The 12,491-nt window shown below is 42.1% G+C and overlaps 2 protein-coding genes across 3 annotated transcripts in view; both read right to left on the reverse strand.

The window, feature by feature from the left end:
• Positions 1-524, reverse strand: part of LOC118214876 (epidermal growth factor receptor kinase substrate 8-like protein 2) — a 31,164-nt gene extending 30,640 nt beyond the window's left edge. For both annotated transcript variants that reach the window (XM_035395150.1, XM_035395151.1), the window contains exon 1: positions 150-524. The gene's annotated coding sequence lies outside the window, so the exon portion shown is untranslated. The remainder of the gene's footprint in view (positions 1-149) is intronic.
• Positions 525-4,879: 4,355 nt separating this feature from the next.
• Positions 4,880-12,005, reverse strand: LOC118214855 (transmembrane protein 80-like). Its single transcript, XM_035395126.1, has 6 exons — positions 11,624-12,005; positions 10,581-10,597; positions 9,296-9,389; positions 8,675-8,767; positions 6,423-6,624; positions 4,880-5,257 (listed from the first exon to the last, which is right to left on the reverse strand). Exons 1-6 carry the CDS (start codon positions 11,640-11,642, stop codon positions 5,245-5,247), a joined length of 438 nt encoding a protein of 145 aa, XP_035251017.1. The 5' UTR covers positions 11,643-12,005; the 3' UTR covers positions 4,880-5,244.
• Between the last annotated feature and the right edge of the window lie 486 nt (positions 12,006-12,491).

Consider the following 12,491-nt stretch of genomic DNA (forward strand, 5'->3'; position numbering starts at 1 on the left):
TGGGTGGCTGCGCATCTTGTTTGTGATAAGCGAAAACAACATTTGAAAACAGCGTACTTCCGACAGACAATTCCAGTGATGTGTAATTACGTAAAAGTTAATTACCAATGCTTCGCAAATCATTTAAAATATACACACATATATCTTACCTTCTACAGAATACACAGCGCTATCTCCTGTACGCAATTTTGTTGGTGAGCCTGTGTCTTTGTTGAGACAGACAAGACGCGTCAAGGTGCCATCCCAGTCTATAACAAAAGTATCCGCTTTCAAACGCCAGTCTGTGCTTTGCTCCAGGGGCTGGGAAATGCGTTCTCTCGGTGTCTGTTTGCCTGCTGCCTCCTTATCAATGCGATGCCGACGATTGTTAATTTCCCCTCCAATGTTTAAACACGTTAAACGAATTCATGTCAAATTGTAAATTTTGAGTCGAGCTCGTCGCAGTGGACTATCCGTGTCAAAACTCCCAGTCCTAGCTGATCCGGGCGGCAGCGCAAGTGCCTGTGGTAACTGAGTGACAGGTGAGTTCTCAGGTAACTTTACCCGCGACTCCAAAGGGGAGGGGCTTTGTCATCGCAGTTTTACGTATTACTTGCTGAAGAGCAGCAGCAATACATCTCGGATTTAAGCGGCAAAGGTAATCTTGTCCTTTCCTCTAACGCGCCTACAAACCGTGAAAACGGTAAAATATTGCATGTATTTGAATTTCGCCTGTCCAAGGTGTTGGTGTTGATGCGCATGTCAGCATAGCGAGTGCAAAATAATCATAATAGCCTAGCAGTAACTGGGACATTGAACAGTCAAAATATTTAGTTGGTCGGAGTTAAGGTCGTTGGCAACACAATGCTGATGACCAGTGAACTGTAGGCTATTTCCATTTTTTTAAAACACTGAATGTACATAACTAGCCACTCATAAACCCTGTCATTTTTCTTCGACAGACTCGAACAGAATTTTTAATGTGATGGAACAAACATTCAAACAAGTGAAGAGTTTTCAAAACGTCAGAATTTGTTTAATAAATAGCGTTCTATTTGTGTACAGGGGATCTGTGTTTATGATTTGGTGATGTGCACAATCAAAACGTTTTTATTCGGAAAATGTTATGGCTACGTTCAAATACTTTGTGGGAACTGTAAAAGTTATCTTATTTTCCGCAACGTCATTCAACTAAACTTGGTACTTTTACACAAGATTTGGCTGCTGTATGAACGTTTATTTATTTAAATTCCTGACTTTCTTACCTGACCTTACATTTCTTACCTATGCATTCGTTGCCATCGACACTGCTGTGCTCACGAGTATGATGCTGTTAAGGATTTATTAAAAAAAAAAAACAGCTCAGACCGAGACACTGAGCAGTTTAACTGCGTAGCATTTAACACGCGGCAGATAGATACTGCAGAATCAACCAAAATTGACCAGGTCACCACTGCCGTGGCATGTTTTTGAGTTGCTGTAGGCTAGAGCTTGTGTCTGAACACAAAATCGATGCGTGCTAGAAAAGACAACATTGATTTTAGCCTCATATGTCGTTAAATGTTACGAGGATTAGGTAGCTGTTGCAGTCAGTTAATTAATTAATGGCGCGAGATGAATCACATTCAACAGTCTTTAGTTTGCTGAATGAAGTTGTTCTGAGTAAAAAGTACCGTGTGAGTAGGTATTTCTGAAAGGTTGACACACCATGGACATTTACTGTGCAAATACTGAGAACTCAGGACTGATCATTAACACCTGCACACAGTGCACGCAGACAGTCTGTATGGGTAGCCTATTTAGGGAGGTGCCATATGCAGAGACCTTTTCAGGAGCACATGCTCAAAGTGATAAAAGGGCATGCCAACCTAGCAAAACTGTTTTAGGACACCCAGTTATCGTACAGAATATATTTTATCAAAATGAATGACGGCAACAATAATAATACAAATATTAATTTTTCATCAAATCAAAGGAGCACAAAAGTGCAGGTGTTTTAGCACCCGATTATGGATTATGGTGTTTTCGGATCTAGCCTACTCCAGAATTATTCCAAAAATTCAAAATTATTTATTGAATTTTGCTCTGAACTTGGAGTTCCGATGTCTTTTATATCATATCCTCACTTACAAAGAAGGGAACTAACTGGTTTCGGCTGTCAATGTGGAAATCCATTTAATACAGTCACATTCCGTTAACGGGAAAAGCGCACAAATGTATACAATCAAATCAAAATATACGATGCCCTTCAGAAGGAGGATCCTCGAATAATATTAACAAAAAAAACGGTGGATGGAATTCACTTTATTGTTCATCAAATGTTTTCTATGATCAGCAATATTATAGCATTGCATAAACATTTTGTGATACTAAAAAAATATTTTGCTAAAATAAATTTTATTTCGAAAAAGACATAACATTCGCACCCCTGTATTGCGTAGCCTAGGCCTACTCTGTGAACATTCCCTTTGCCAAGATAGCAGTACCGAGAACTCTCCTGTAATGACGAGTTTGGAGAACACACTGCTAGGGATGGGAGACGATTCCCATTTGCGGAATCTCTTCCGATCCACCGGAGTCCTGACGTGTAGTCCTCTTCAGCTTAGCCCACAGGTTTTCACAACGGGATTTAGGCAGTCTAATTCCGATTTTGGATTCTTGTTGACCCCAAGGTGCAAGTAATTGCAGCAATTTTCCAACTGAGAATCCTTGGAGAATATTTTGGCTGATGAATTATGCTGTGCGTGTAGTCAAGTTTGTGCCATGCAACTTCGCAATTTCTTTCTTCAAAAAGTAATATTGTAAGTTCTATAAGGCACACAGCGAGAGAATGGAAGGGGAGAACGGTGAACCGAAGGCTAACTTGGATCAGCAAAAAAAGATATTGGAGGCTGACAGAGGAAGCCTTGAAAAGGAACTGGAAAGTATAACCAACCTGCTTCAGGAAGAGGAACGGACTCTACAGCAGTAGGTTTCAGGCCTTGGAAGGTCGTAGGCAACAAGACTTTTGGAAAAAAAAAAAAAAACAAGTTCAAGATTTTAGTGTTCTTATCACTCTACAATAATTTTAGTTGTAATGATGAAAGTAAATACAATGGACCCACTGAGGGAACTCAGTCTCTACTGCAGGTTCAGCAACGTGGTGTCGAAAACGGCATCTTTGCGCCGTAATTCAAATATGCCAGTGGAGGATATATTTGGTCATGGGATGGAGTCAAGCAAAGTGCAGGAGTTAGTTGTCTTTTACAGCAGTTGTCCTTTTCATAGTTCAAATGAGTTGGTTTTGTTCAGCCATGGTTGAGCAGTTCAGTTACTGGCCCTCGCAACTTGGCATCCGTGAAATGTTTCATTCTCAGTCCCTGCTTGATTTGTCTGATGCTAAACTGTGATCCCCCTCCCTTCCCTCTGGAAGGCTGCGGGTCAGGACAGGGACAGGAGGCAGCGGGGTGAGGGACGGCCTGGTCTCAGAGGCCGCAGAGGACACTGAAAGCACCCTGCTCCTGTCAATCAATAGGAATTTCCAAAAAATGTTGGGCTGTAACTCCCCCCCCCCCGAAGTGTCTATTTAGTTAAAAAAAATGTAATGACGACATCATCTTTTCTTTCTTTAAATTTCTAAAGTTAAAATCAGCATATTGTGGAATCTTAATCTTTACCTGCACTGCTCATCTGAGCTGTTGTGGCCCACAGGACTGTATGTGACACAAATGTGATAATAGATAAATTATTCCTTATCGAGAGGACCAATAATATAGTTCCCTTTAAAGAGCGTGTGTGTGTATTTATTATTATTACTATTGCTATTGTTATTATTATTATTATAATAATATGGTAATTCAAATTTATTTATTTCCATTATTCATGTGGCGAATACATGAAAATAAAACTTTTTTTGTTGTTGTTTATTTAGAAATACTTATTGCAGATTATTTGACAGATAAGACACTTTACACTTTTAGTACATTTGACCCATCCTGGTTACTTAGGAGCAGTAGGCAGCCACAGTGCAGCGCCCTCCAGTTCTGAGGCCAGTGCCTTGGTCAAATTTCCGCAATTCTCCAACAGCAATACTTGTTGAAACATTTTCCATTTGAACCAACCTCCTCTCTGTGTGTCAGGGCAAAATACACTTGCATCCTCTTCCAGGCAGGTCCACCACAGTTCCAGTTGCTTTAAACTTCTTAATTTGCTCTCATGGTGGAAATAGGCAGTTTCAAACATTAAAATATTTTTCTACTGCCATTGCCGTATTTATGAGGGTAAACTGCCTTTTGTCTCATTTCATTTGTGTGTTCTCTAGCTTTTCTCATGTTGATGGATGACAGTCCATGACTACACAATATCATTTTTGAAAATAATCCTCCACACAACTGTCTCACAAGTACAAAGATCCATTTATTCAAAATCAATAAATAGAAAAAATGTGAAAAAATAAAGTATAAAAGTACATCAACCTGCAGAGAAGGCTGATGGGATTCACAATAACCCGTTGCAGCAACACAGTCCCAATTTATGGGGCATTGCTGCCCCCTGGTGTTTGGAAAAACAATCTACAGCCGGAGTAATTCCACATCACCACACTCACACAATTGTGTGGAAAAACTATGTGGAAATTATGTGATGATGTAGACTAAAATAACTTTTGATCGTGCTTTTAACTCGCTGCGATTCTATGGCCAGCGTGCGTTTAAGCTGGAACAGTAGGCCAGCGAGGCCAGAATCAGACAGCAAGGTTACAGCACTGTGCTCTGCAGGTACACCCCCACTGGAGCTCACATAAGCAGCTGGTTGGGACAGTTTCCAGTGGGCGGTGCTCACAATGGGCACTCATTGGCCGCTCCGCACCCACGCTGGAAACAGTGCGTGGGGGATTATGGGATTTTTTTGTCCCCCACTTGCATGGAACAGGGGTATGGGTACCACCGTGAAACCTGTCATACCATCAGGGAAGCGGTGGTGAGCTGCATGTCTATGATGTAATCACCACAGACCAATCAGGGAACAGGGATGGGTTTCATTGGACCATACATTAATAGGTAAAAATGTTTTTATCTGTTTTGAGGCATGGGGGAGCAAAGCGCAGCAAAGGGAACAGCTCAATGTGAACCTGCCCTATGACTTTAACCCAAATGCCTCTGATCCAGAACGGGACGTCCCAACGGTGAATTGAACCCGCTGCTGTGAAGGTGGGGGTGGGAGGGTGGGGTGCAGCAGCCAGGGGCGTCCCACGTAGTCAGCAGCAGAGGCATGAGAGGATTAACTCTTTCACGCGTAGGCACTGCAAGACACAAGCAGACAACACACACTCAACTGCCGTCCTCAATAACCTTGCATCGCAAATACGCATTTGAAGCAAGCATGCTTCCTTCTTTCTATGTTTTTATTGCATGAAAATTGTACGGGCAGCATAGTGGTGCGGAGTTTCTGTGTGGAGTTTGCATGTTCTCCCCATGTCTGTGTGGGATTCTTCCAAGTACTCCAGTTTCCTCCCACAGCCCAAAGACATACAAGTAGGCTAACTGGGAGAGCCTAAATTGCCCCTAGGTATGAGTTTGTGAGTGAATGGTGTGTGTGTCCTGCGATGGACTGGTGACCTGTCCAGGGTGTATTCCAGCCTCTCGCCCAATGCATGCTGGGATAGGCTCCAGCACCCACTGCGACCCTGCCCAGGATCAGCATGTATAGATCATGCATGGAAGGACATTTGTATGTATTTATTGTGCTGTTTTCTTGTCCAGGTCTCCTTTGTAAAGAGATTCTATACCTCAATGGGACTTCTAAGCCACATAAATTTTAAATAAAATTTCTAAAAACATTTTAAACGCTAGAATTTTTACTTACCAAAACTAGGATGGCTAGTTTTCTTTTTTTTAAATCTCTAATAGACTGCTACTGAATAAATACCAAACAGTCAACATCAAAACAACCGTTAATAAATCAGATGACCATTTCCATAACGACGAGTTATGCGCCGGGTGAGTGGATCAGTCTCGCCTTTGAACTCTAACCTCAAGATCTGACACATCGAATCTCGGAGATAACAGAAGCTGTCAACATATGTTCTAACCTCTATACACTGAACCTCATATGAAAATCGTTGAAGACCATGTCTTCGGTTGCTGACTGTATGATCCAAATCAGCCTGAAGGGGTCTAGTGAATTTTTTTCAGGGAAGCATGCCGTTTTAATTGTGGCTGTGTGCAGTTTTTGACCGCAGTTCTGTGTAGTTTGGATTATGGTTCTGTGTGGTTTGGATTATGGTTCTGCGCGATTTTGCCTGTGGCTCTGTGCGGTTTGGACTGTGGTTCTCTGCGGTTTGGACTGTGGTTCTGTGCGGTTTGGACTGTGGTTCTGTGCGGTTTTGATTGCGGTTCTGTGCGGTTTGTATCGCGGGTCTGTGCGGTTCTCTGCTGGTGCCCCTTTCGCGGTCGTGCGGTCCTGACCTGGCGAATCGCGCCAGCGTGACGAACCCCAGGAGGAAGGCCAGCAGGTAGCCGGCCAGCAGCGCGGCGTTGATGATGACGTCGGCTCGCAGCACGTAGGACTGCCAGAGCAGGAAGTACAAGCACAGCAGCACCGTTCCCCCCGTCATAGCCAGACTCGCCCCCACACCCCGCTCACTCTCCTGCAGGTTCCCCTTCACACCTGCAGAGAGGTGGGGAGAGAGAGAGGGAGAGAGAGAGACAGATAGAAATCTTTTCACTCAAGAGCATAGTGTTAGGCAGCCACACTCTATTTTATATCTAAATATATGAGGTAGCGGTGTTATTAGAACAATCTACAGCCCCTGGCCCAACACTAAATGAGATGGAAGTTAAATTCTTCCTTTATGCTGATTACCTGTTGCTGCTGTCGCCACCTGAACAGGGGCTACAGCAGCATCTGGATCTGCTACAGCAGTACTGCCAGAACTGGGCCCTGACAGTAAACCCTAAAAAATCTAAAATAATGATCTTCAAAAAAAGGCAAGATCTTAGGAAAGCAGACACATGATTATTCTAGGATAACCCACCCTAGAACACACTATGTTTTATTATTACCTAGGACTGAAAATCAGTGCCTCAGGAAACTTTCGTCTGGCAGTGAATTCACTGAAAGAAAAGGCCTGTAGAGCTTTCTGTGCAATCACAAAAAAATTCTACCAGATTGATATTCCAATTAGAATTTGGTCAAAAATATTTTACAGTGTAATCCTGCCAACTGCTTTATAAGGAAGTGAAGTATGGGGTCCACTCAGTCAGCATGACTACACTAGATAAGAGAAGCATCCAACTGAAGCCCTGCATACAGAATTCTGCAGAACAATTCTAAACATCCAAAGACAAACACCTAACAATGCATGCAGGGCTGAATTAGGACGATTTCCAAAAGGGCACTCAAATTCTCGATGCATCTCAAATCAAGTCTCGAAACAACTATACATGTACATGCACTTCAAACCCAAGAGCTGAATCCTGAAAAGAGTCCACTAAGTCAGCTGGTACAAAGAATAACTAATAGTCTCACACCTAACAATAACATATCTTAGACCAGCACTGCTTCACAAAAACAAATCAGAATAACCCAAACTGTTAAAAAAAAAAAAAAAAATTATCTGGAACATTGGAACAGCCAAACCAAAACACAAAACAAGCTTAATTGCCACCTGGCCCTAAAACGAGAATACAAATCAGCTGAATATCTTGTCACAGTCCGGGATATTTAGCAGAGACGAGTCCTTAGCAAGTACAGGCTCAGTGACCACAGCCAGAGAGACAGTGAGTGACACTATTTTATTAATTTTATTTGAATCTCTGATTGTAATTGTGACTGCATTAATTATTGTCCATGCATTACTTGCACTGGTACACTACTTGTTTTTGTGCGTTTGCTTTGGCAATATCTACTACGTGTATTTCCTGCCAATAAAGCACATTGAATTGAATTGAATTGAATTGAACTGAGTGGGTGAGACAGAGAGAGATAGAGAGAGGAAGAGACAGAGAGGAGAGATTTTATAAACGATGTGCATCAGGGGAAATAGAGACTGAACCCCACTCTCTTCTCTCCTGTCCTGTTTATGTTTATCTAAGACAAGCTTTCGTAGGTAAAGTCAAAACCAGCGTTGCATCATATGACAGCATAACATATGATGGCAAATTACGCGTATGTCTGGGAGAAGAACCAGAACTCCCAGAGTCATCTGCACAGCATGTGACAGCCTGTCATGAGCTGAGAGAGAGAAAAAATGAACAAATCAACATCGTCCTAATCTGATCAGTTCCAGAAAAAAAATAGCTTTTCTTTTTTTTACAAGTATATGCTGTTTATTGTATATAGTGTTACTTTTGCAACAATGGTTGATTGCCATTTAGAGATAGAGTGACAGAATGAGAGAGAATGAGACAACCAGAAAGAGAAAAGGAACAGGAGAACAAGATACAAAGAAAAAGATAGAAAGATGAGAGTGAAAGTGAGAGAAAGAGCAACATCAGCGTAAATTATAACACAACTGAGGGCACACATACTTCACGCCACTCCATGCCATCACCATAGAGTTCTACTTCCTTTTTTCTCACTGAAAATAATAAATGTGCCGAGGCACACAAACTGAGCAGATCTGGATCTCCTCTATCACTGACCCCAGTACAGTCTCAGAAGCTCCAGCCCTGAATCATACAGCAGACCCCAGAGTCATGTCTCCTCTATCACTGACCCCAGTACAGTCTCAGAAGCTCCAGCGCAGCCATGAGGAATAGCAGACACAGATCCAGGGTCAGGTTTCCATCAGGATAGCTCAGCACCTGGCCTGGAGAGACACATCACACCAACAAGCCTCATAAACATCAGCAATCCATACGCAACTCTGCAGAGCCAACGTAAATAGCGTAGGGGGTTTTCAAGAAAATAAAGCATGAAAACTCACGTACTTATGCTCTGAAGGTAAAGCCATGATTTTATTTGACTATTTGTCAGCTGACATTTCAGCCAATAGGCCTTCCAGGGGTTTTTACACAAGAAGGGTGATTCGCCCTCATGCCCACATACTCTTAATATGAAAAATTCAGGTAATAAGAAATTACAATGGCAAGAACCTATATCTCATTGGCTACTTGCACTTTATTTTTCGGGTTTAATCACTGCAGTGTTTTTGTATCAAATTTACATGCGTAAATGTTACGGGCACATTACACAGATATTGAAAAGGGAAAAAGCTTTTAAAAAATCCAAATTTCTCTATCTATTTTCAAATGAACTCTCAGTATACACGCACCCTTGTGTTCACCTTCCCTAGAACATCACCTGGTGCAAGTCGATGAGAACCCTCTTTACTCACTCTTGTAGACGATCATGCAGAGCGTGGACAGGAAGTAGAAGAGGAAGTAGACGGCCGACAGGTAGAGCGTTATCTGGAAGGGCACGGAGGACAGCTGGGAGCCGGGGTTAAGGCCAGGGCCGTGTCCGAATCGGCCTCCTAACTACCGCGTCCTCAAAACATGTGCTGTCCGTTAAACATACTGCCTACTGTTTAGTGTGGATTTTTTAGTGCACAAAAATATCCTCCATACTATTTTCTAACGGTACTGCAGTGTAGTACGATGGGTAAGGGGCTGGTCTTGTAACCTAAAGGTCACAGGTTTGATTCCCAGATCAGACACTGCTGTTGTACCCTTGAGCAAGGTAATTAACCTGCATTGCTTCAGTATATATCCAGCTGTATAAATGTATGCAATGTAAATGTTATGTAAAAAGTTGTGTAAGTCATTCTGGATAAGAGCGTCTGCTAAATGCCTGTAATGTAATGCACTGCGGAAGTGTCGTAAGACCCCGCCCTAGTAGTAAAAAGGCCCTGCCTCTTCCTCCCTCATTTATGAGACCCAAAGGTGGCCCTGCCCCTTCCTCTCTGTGGACCCTCATAAAAAGGTATGGTATGGTTTACTTCCTGTGAAGTGTGCTCCTGAATACACTCTGCGAAACCCCAGAAATACGTATATTATCCGGGATTAACGACTTTCTCCAGTGTACTCCACGCATATACTCAATAGTAGGCAAGCTGTTGCGGACGCAGCCCAACTTTCACTCAACAAAGCACAGCATTCCACTGCAGCACATACGTTCAGAGACGCAATGTGTGTAAACGTGGGAGTTCACATTTTATTCCCGCCTCCTGCATGCCAATCATGAAAACAAACGGTAGCTCCACACCAAATACGGGCAGTGATGTTTCAGGCTGTAGTCCTGGAGAGCTGGAGTGTCTGCTTGGTTTATTTGATCCTTTGCCTAAAAGTTGTTAAGTATTTAGTTGGATAATAGTCCGTTCACCTTGCTTCCAATGCCTAAAATGGCCACAGATCCAGGGATAAAATCTAAAATATGGCTTCATAGATGATGCCTTTTGTCAGGTGGTCCGAAATCGAATTGTGTCCTTAAAAATTGTAAGGATGAGTCATGCCTTTCCTCTGACAGGCGTTTCATGGATAGAATGACGCATAAGATCAGTTTAATTTCACACTTCCAGTTTAAATATAAGCATAAACGTCAGCTTATGAAATGAATACTACATCTGCAACATCCGAGGCTTAGAGCGAGAAATGCGTGCGTGACCGACAGAGAAAGGATACCACAGTGGACGTTCGGCCTGAAAAAAAAAAGCAGATTGCAGTGAAAAAAAACGTCAGAAACATACATACACGTTCATACATACGCGTTCCTACTTTAATCAAATATCGCAAACTAAAGTGCAAATTCATCGTACAAGTAAAATTTAGTTCCCTTATTTCTACACATCTTACTAATGAGCTAAAATGTAGTTGTCCGCCTTCTACCGTGTTCCGCCTAACAGCTTTCCGTCCAGACCCAATTCTCCCTAAATAACTATACTCTCTGAAGCAGCATCCACCACATATACGAGCGCGTGTCTGGTTACCCTGGAAAATAACCAATATTCCAGCCTTCTAGCATCCCAATGTCCATTTTTCCATTTTACTCGAGACTACTTACAACAGCTAATGTTACAGCATAATTACCTCATGTATCTGTCAACCGTAGACCTGCTATGCATAAATCCTTATGATGACAGCGGTGCACGTCATCAAACGTCTTTATAAGTTATGTATACATATAGATAGGGTTATGCTTTTCTGAAAATACTCATTACAGGGATCATTTTTTGTTAGATCATGATTTCCCATAAATGAGTTTATTATTATTAGAGCTAACCAAGTTATTCGCCTACGTCTATGGGCAAGCATTATTAACGTATCAGGGAGAAAATGTGGAAATTAATGTATTGCACATCTTTGAGTCCCGTAGGTAGAATAACGTTCGCTAGTCTAATTATTAGCCCTGATTATAATTTGCTGAATACATAGCTAAGTAACACTTTAAAACTAAGCAAACGTCAACCTGCTTTCTGGTTTCCGTCAGATGTTTATAGCCAACTTAGTTTAGTACAGTTAGCTAGATTTAGCTTGTTGCTAGCTACCTAGGCTATAACTTTGCTTAGATGCCCAACACTTGGTAATTTAAGTCGAACACTAACACATGGTAACGTTGTTATGTATGACAGCGCTTTGAGTCCAGCTAATTTATTCTGTTGCGATCTTTAATGTGGTATTTCACTTCAGAGAGCCAAAACTGTATCTATAGCAACGCGTCTACTTACCCGACCTAACTACCGCCATCTTGAACTAGATGCTGCCCGGAAATCTGAATCACACAGGTTGAGTTGTAGAAGCACTGCGCAGTTGCGTGACGAAGACGCATTCGGGGCTGCGCGCAGCGTCCGACACAATTCAGCTCTGTTGAACACTAGTTGAACAGTATGCAAGCTCATACCAAAGACTTAATTGTATTGATAGGGTGTGATACAACCTCCAAAATTAAAAAATAAAATCCAACTCAAGCTATATTTTTACAAAAATAATGGCTATGGCTATTTGTATGAACACAAACTGTATCCAAAAGCCAATCTGTTCAGATCATTTATTTATGTGGTCCCCAACCCTGTTCCTGGAGATCTAACGTCCTGCTGTTTTTCACTCCTACCTGAACCAAGCACATCTAATTCAAAAGCTACAGATCTTATTCAGCTGTTACTTAATAGAGGCAGGTGCGCCAAATTAGATTTAAAATGAGAACATACTGGGGTGCAGACCTCATTACATTACATTACATTTATTTGGCAGACGCTTTTATCCAAAGCGACATACAATACAATCTTGAGGACCAGGGTTGGAACCAGTGGCTTATGTGTTATTAATTGTGTGTAGAGGGTCCTCTCTGAGTCACTAATGATAGCTGTTTGGGCTGCGATCAGGAGCAAGCTACTTTTAGAGTGGCAGGGTCCGCACTACACAAGTACCAGGTAGGCCCAAGGGATCTCACCACCAGAGAATGTGGTCCAAACTCCTAAGCATGCTGCTTGAACAACGCCAACAATGTTATGTAAGCCTCCTACTAACTATCAAAAGGTCAAAGGTCAAGAAAGACCTCACTGATTATCATCGGGAGTTCTCTGTTTCGAACACAGG

This window comes from Anguilla anguilla, chromosome 16 (genome assembly GCF_013347855.1).
Source record: "Anguilla anguilla isolate fAngAng1 chromosome 16, fAngAng1.pri, whole genome shotgun sequence".
Taxonomy (NCBI): Eukaryota; Metazoa; Chordata; class Actinopteri; order Anguilliformes; family Anguillidae; genus Anguilla; species Anguilla anguilla.

What these genes read in the sequence shown, in the direction of transcription:
- LOC118214855 (XM_035395126.1), bottom strand. An exon ending in CTGCATGATCGTCTACAAGA is followed by an intron (nt 8,768 to 9,295) that starts GTGAGTAAAGAG and finishes GTGTCTCTCCAG; the next exon opens with GCCAGGTGCTGAGCTATCCT. An exon ending in GCTTCTGAGACTGTACTGGG is followed by an intron (nt 6,625 to 8,674) that starts GTCAGTGATAGA and finishes ACCTCTCTGCAG; the next exon opens with GTGTGAAGGGGAACCTGCAG.